Source organism: Pteropus alecto, unplaced genomic scaffold (genome assembly GCF_000325575.1).
Source record: "Pteropus alecto unplaced genomic scaffold, ASM32557v1 scaffold98, whole genome shotgun sequence".
NCBI classification, from domain to species: Eukaryota; Metazoa; Chordata; class Mammalia; order Chiroptera; family Pteropodidae; genus Pteropus; species Pteropus alecto.
Genome location: NW_006443570.1, coordinates 2262587 through 2269122, shown reverse-complemented (window position 1 = coordinate 2269122; position 6536 = coordinate 2262587). Strand labels below are relative to the sequence as shown.

Genomic DNA, 6536 nt, shown 5'->3' with positions numbered 1-6536 from the left:
CGTGACGTCACCGCCCAGCGCCCGCCTGCCGGCTGCCTCCTGGGAGTTGTATTTTCTCCCCCTGATCGCGCTCAGACCCGCCCGAGGCCTCCTGGGACTTGTAGTCGGACCCTGCCCTCCCCGCCCCCTTCCCCCAATCCCTACCTTACCCCCAGACCTAGCTGCGCTCCACGGTCGTTTCACTAGGATACGATACTGTGCTGGCTGGAAAATTACTGCTTGGCTATCGCCCATGGGAACATAGGCTATCGCCCATTGGAACATAACATTCTAACAATAAGCTTTCTGCCTCTGTATCCCAGCTTGCACACCTGACCTGTAGGTTGACAGGTAGTGAATAGGAGAAAAATAGACCTTTGTGTTTAAGACACAATGAGGAATGGGATTTAGGGCTTAAAAACCCTGTACCTCTACATTTCGGGGCTGCTCAATTTGGGGTCTGCGTACCCCTGGCAGACCCAGCTGGCTGAATAAAGAGCGTGTTTCCTATAACTCACTGATTTCTGGTGGTCCGTGTGTCTTTCGGGGGCTGGTGGCCACAACAATACTAAGATCAGATGGTACTGCTTTGGTGCGTAACAACTGCATTTGCGGTTTACACGTGCCCACTTTTGCAGATGAGGAAACTCTGAGTTTTAACTTGCTGTAGGTTCCTGCTGGGTCCCACCTGGGCCAGAACCCAGAATTTGACCTCAGGTCAGTTTTAATTATACCTCGCTGGCTCCACCTTGGCCTCAGATTGGCTCCTCCAGAAACAAAGGCGCCCAGACTTTTGCCCCTCTGGACCCTCCTGGAAGAGGGTGTTTCACTACTTTGGTTAGGATGAGATTCTGGAGGGCAGAGAATGGAGCCTGTGGGCAGCCTTTGTCCAGAGCCTCTCTACTCCTCAGTCCCACCAGACCCAGGCTGGCCTGGGTCATTCCACATCCTTGGCCTCCCCACATTAAACATCAGAAGAGAACACATGTCTTGGGAAGATTCCTTGATGAATAGTTAGGGCCCTGATTTCCAGTCCTAAATTGGCTTGTGTGGCTTTGGGTGGGGAGGCTCCGCCTCTCCCATCTGCAGTTTTCAAGTCTGTATGCTCTAAAAGTAAGGGCACAGATATTACTGCCGTGGGGGGGGGGGGCTGGCACTCCTTTCCCAGCTGCCTGACATTGGGCAGATAACATGTCTTAATCTCCAATTCCACACCTGTGAAACCCTACCTCCAAGGTTGTGCAAATTCAAAAGAATATGTAAAGCACCTGTTGCATTGTAGGAAGCTATTTCTGTAGAAGGTTGCACTAAATGGCTCTTGAGGTCTCCTGGGTCACTCCCACTCTTCATGTCACCAAGAGGCCCTTGTTTGAGTAGTTTCCACTGGCCCTACCCAGCTTCTTTCTAAGTCCACTCTGTGCACAGCAAGGCTGGACTAGCAGGATCAGATGATGTCATGACATGCCAACATGATTGGCAGTAATCATAACAAATGAATGTGAGGGGACAGAGAGAAGGCTGGCCCAGGGAGCTAGGGGAATACTTCTTTCAGACCTCTCCCACCCCTCCCCAGAGGGCTGCCAGGAAATAGATGTCGCAAAACGAGTGGGGCCCAGGGAGGCACCTTGTGAGCACCAAGTAGGTGGATATCTGAACCACTCGGAGCAGGAAAACAAACAGCTTCTTGAATATTTCCAGGGCCAGTGGGCCAACAGTGCTCATCCTAATACCTAAATAATTGCCCCAGAGTCTGAAAAAGTTCTGTCTTGTGTTTTATAGAAGCTTCTCCTGGTTTGTGGAGGCCCCTTTCCTTATAGTCAGGCTTCTAAAGACATAAGCAAATAACTGAATGTTTTCCTTCCCACAGAAACCTCCCCACCATTTAGTCAAAAAAAGATGTCTCTAGTTTTCCAAAGTGAAGCTGCTTGAGTCTTTGACTTCTCTCTGGGATTCTTCCATTCTTCATCAAGATGATAGAGCTGTCTGGATCTTTTCTAGTTTCCCCACATCTCTGTGAAGTTCACTGACCCACTCTGGGGTTGCAGATAAGGTTCTGACTAATGCGTAGTCTAACAGAAAGATTATTGGACGGGTCATGCCCTATTAATAACTCCTGTTATCAAGTTTGGTTTTTTTTTTCACAATGGGAATGAACAGAATTCTGACTCACTCTAGGTTTGTGGATCACTTTCTGCTTAATTTAGCCTGAGTCCCTGTCATCATCCTTCTCCTTCTCTCGTTCTCTGCCTTCATAATTAGCATGTCTTCACTAAACACCCTTCACCCATAAAAAGGCCTAAGTACTATTCAGAATGAGTGACAGCACTCTAATGTGATGCTAGGGAAGGCATTGCCTCTTGGACAAACAATTGGTAATATGTGCCAAGAGGCTGAAAAATCAGTCAGGCCTCAGAGCCATGATTATATTTCTGGTAGCATATTCTCAGGAGGTACATCCTACATACTATGTGTGAGGATGTTCATTCCAGCATTATTTATAATAGTGGAAAATCAAAAGCAACCTAAATATCCAAGAAAAATATTATGGTCTATTAGCTGGAATAGTTTGAAGCCATATAGTAAATGGTTGCGAAAACTATGTGGCGGTGTGGGAAAACGTTTGCTAGGTGATAATGAAAAGATGAGGAAAAAAATAGTATGAGCATTCTCCAGGGCTGCAGTCAGCAAAATCTAGAAAGAACAAACATTCCTTAATAAATAAATTGTAAGAAAAAAGGAGAGGGAGAGACTTATAGATTAAAATAAATTAAGTAATATATCAACCAAACACCATGTTTGATTCCTGATTCAAGCAAATCAACTTTTTTTAAAAAAGATTTTATTAAATTCCAGGAAAATTTTAATATGGACGATTTGAATTGATGGTATTTATGAAATATAATTTTTAAGGCATGATATAATATTGTGGTAACTTTTTAAATAAAAAAGTCTATATCTCCTTTGGAGATATAGACTAAAATATATGTGGCTGCAATTATGATGACTGGATTTGCTTCAAAATAATCTGGGCTGGGGACATGGGGAAATAAAAGAAACAAGATGGGCCGTGAGGTGATGATTATTGATAATGAGAGAAGGGACATGAGATTCCTCATATTATTTTCCCTACTTTTTTATGTTTGAAATTGTTCATAATAAGTTTTATAAACTTGCATATGCATTAACACTTATGATTTTAAAAAAATAAAGCAACACTGGTAAGATCCTGGCACCAGTCTGCCAAGGTTCAACTCCCAGCTCCTATAGTTGCCAGCTGTGTGGCCTTAGGCTAGTCCCTGAACCTCTCTGTGCTTCAGTTACCTCATTTCCAAATGGAGATGGTGATGATCATGATACTACCCACCTCATGTTGTTGTGAAGATGAACTGGGTCAATAAATGTGAAGCACTTAGAACAATTCCTGGCATAGAGTAAGTGCTCTGTATCTGTCACCTTTGATTAACACATTCTACATTTGAATATTTGGGCATCTATTTAACTAGGCTGTGGAAATTCAACAAAATGAAAACAGGTCTTGTGTTAGGATGGAGGGGTTTGGAGTGATCTTTTTCATTCTCTAGTTTCAAACTTTGTGTAATGTGAGTTATTAGTTTTAAATTCTTTATAAAATGTATTTGTGTTCTGAAAACATAATAAGCCACCTTCATGGACTCTCCCTGCCCTCTGCAAGCACCTTAGTCCGCTGAGTGAGCAGTATCCCCCAGCCCTGGGGTGTTGACATCTATCTGGTGGCGAGGACTCTGCTTGCCATAGATAGCACCATGTGGACAGAGATAGCAAACATGGGTGGGAGATAAACTGGGAACACATTTCAGGGGTGATGGCAGTGTTGGGAAGTGAGGGGGGGAGTATAAGAAATGAGCCCCTTCCCTCTACCCCTGGGGGAAAGATTGGCACCCCTCCACTCTTATTATCCCCTACTCCCCTCCAATTCATACCTGTTCCACCAACCCTCCTCCTCTCCCCTCCCACATCCCTCTCCCTGCTCTTTCCTGAGGGGAGGTGTTGCAGGCACTCCCAGAGCAAGTGCAAGGAAGAAAAAAAACCTGTTTATTTGTTGGCATTTGTGTTTTGCTTGAGTAGGGGCCATCCCAGGCGTGTGGTGGCAGCAGCGGGGAGTGGGTGGCAGCAGCAGGGAGTGGAGAAACACTGAGTGAGAGCCACTGAGCTGGTGGGACACAAGGAGGGGGTGCAGGAATGGCAGCATTGCCAGTGGGCACTCCGTTTTCCTCCCTTTGCCCAGCCCTGCGGTTGGTTGGCTATTTTGGGCTACAGAGGAAACAGGCTGAGAGGCCAGAGCCTCCAGGGCCAGAGCCAATGCCCGGGAGCTGGAACCTTCGTCTGGGAACCAAGAGCAGAGCTGTTCTTTAGGAACTCCTCAGTCTGCATTTTTTTTTTGTATATAGATAATTTATATTTTCTCACATGGAGGAAAAAAAGCACTTTAAAAAATAATCCATAAATAGTATAGATCAAAAGGGCAATGACATAAAAACAGTAGCTTTCAGAAAAGATCCTTTGGCGCCCTTCCAATTGCATTACTACCCCTTGTAGACCCCGCCTCTCTGGAAATTCTGGGTGGCCACTGCCCCAGGTCACCCTATTCCCCTGCCTGATGCCAACTCCTCCTTCAGTAACAGTCACAGCTAACATTATTTAGTGTTTGCTGTGTTCCAGGTACTGGACAAAGGCTTTACATGTATAAACTCTTCTAATCTTTAAAATAGCTTTGCAAAGTAGGTATTTTTATTATTCCCACTTTACAAATAAGGAAACTGCTGTAGAGAGTTTAAATATTTTGCCCAAGGTCACACAGCTGGGAAGCGACATTTCTCCCAAAAAGTGATTCCTGGCCACACCTCTGTCCTGTGTGTCCCTCACGTTTCCACAGGTTCCTTGTAAAGATTTCTATCCTGCCCTGAGGGTGCAGTGTTTATCTGTTACACATCCACTTCTCTTGCTAGAGTGCTTGCTTCATGTCTTACTCATAGCTGTATTTCCTGCACATAGATGATTCTCGATAAATGTTAGCTGCAGGAGGTAACTCAACCACATATCCCAGACTACAGCCACACTGAGCTCCATTCTCAGAACACTTTGCTCTTTCTCGCTCTTGTCTCCACCTATAATGCTTTTCCTCTGATCCTCTTCCATCCGATAGACTCCTCTTCATCCCTCAAGGCCTAGCTCACCTGTTGCCTTTCTTGTGAAGCCTTCCCCAGCTGCCCAGGCAGAGTCCATTGCTTTGTCCTCTGGGCTCCTCTGAGTCCTGCAGACACCACTGCTAGAGCCCTGCCCTAGGCCATCATCTAGCTGTATTTGTGCACACATCCATCTTCCCCTGTTGTCTGGGGGACATTTTACTTCTCTCTCATCCCCAGTGCCTAAGAGGCACAGAGCTGGGCATTAAACAATTGAGACTACATCAAAGGATAGGAGCAGAATGAATGGTAGAGAAGAATTTCTGTTCCAACCTTGTCAACCCCCAGCGTTCTCCCTTCTTTACTGAGCGCTGCACTTAGCAACCCTCAATTAACCACATCTATGCTCCAGATGGCCTCTCCTCTGTGCACAGACTGCTGCTTCTCCTACAGCTGCTGTGCTGGGCACCCCAGTCTCACTCTGGCAGCTGCCCTAGTCTAACAGGGAGATAACTCTCTCCATCAACAGCCAGGCTCAACTCTTGTGCCTTAGCTAAACTCCCTGCCCAATGTGAGAGAAGAATCGTGCAGGGGTGGGGATAGAGTTCTACATGCTTTCTATTCCACATTCAGGCACAATCCCAAAATGGACACTGAAGTAGTCAGTGGCACAGTGCCTGGGTCTAACAAGCAACCACCAGACAAATGTTTCACTTCTCCTGCCCAAGTATATAAAATGTGTCTTATCTGATTCCTTGGGCAAATACCCTGTTTATGTCACAAGAATGAGTCAGTGGTGAGTATAGCCCCAGAAATGACATCATTTGGTATCTTATCATCTGATTCTGGCCCCCATCATGCTTCTGAAACTGTTCAAAGGTCTCAAAGGTCACCTACAGGGCCAGCTTTGTGGACATCCAACCTGTGTAGTTGCACAGGGCACCATGCCCTGCACTCAGAAGGGCCCTGCCTTTGTTTTTGTGATCTGCTATTACCATCTTGACATTCATAACAGTCTTTAAACAAGGGGCCCCACATTCTCATTTTGCACTAAGCCCTGCAATTGTATCCGATTCTGGTCACCCATAACCTCTTAAAAAATCCTTCTCAGAGAGTTCCCCACAGCGTATGACCTCAGCCAACTTTGTGCAAGTCTCTGTGACACTCCGGTCTTCTGTTCTCTTCTATAACCCAGGGAACATTAGGAAAGGATTGTGTAATGTGGTGGCATGGGCTACAAATGATGGGCGGGATCAAGAGGCCCTGGGGAATAAGTTGTCCCAGCCCTCCTTGGGTCTCGGGCATAAGGGAGAGTTAAACATACCAACTTGGGAGCCCTGGGCCCAAACAAATGGAGAGAACCTGAGTCAGCTCCAATCCAGAACATAAAATCAG

The 6536-nt window shown here is 45.9% G+C and overlaps 1 protein-coding gene across 1 annotated transcript in view; it reads left to right on the top strand.

Annotated features, from left to right (window-relative positions):
• The first annotated feature begins 6243 nt into the window (after positions 1 to 6243).
• The window catches only part of LRRC3C (leucine rich repeat containing 3C), a 2507-nt gene continuing 2214 nt past the window's right edge, over positions 6244 to 6536 (top strand). Inside the window, exon 1 of the mRNA XM_006924689.2 lies at positions 6244 to 6289. Within this exon, the coding sequence (XP_006924751.1) occupies positions 6270 to 6289 (20 nt within the window). The 5' untranslated portion in view covers positions 6244 to 6269. The remainder of the gene's footprint in view (positions 6290 to 6536) is intronic.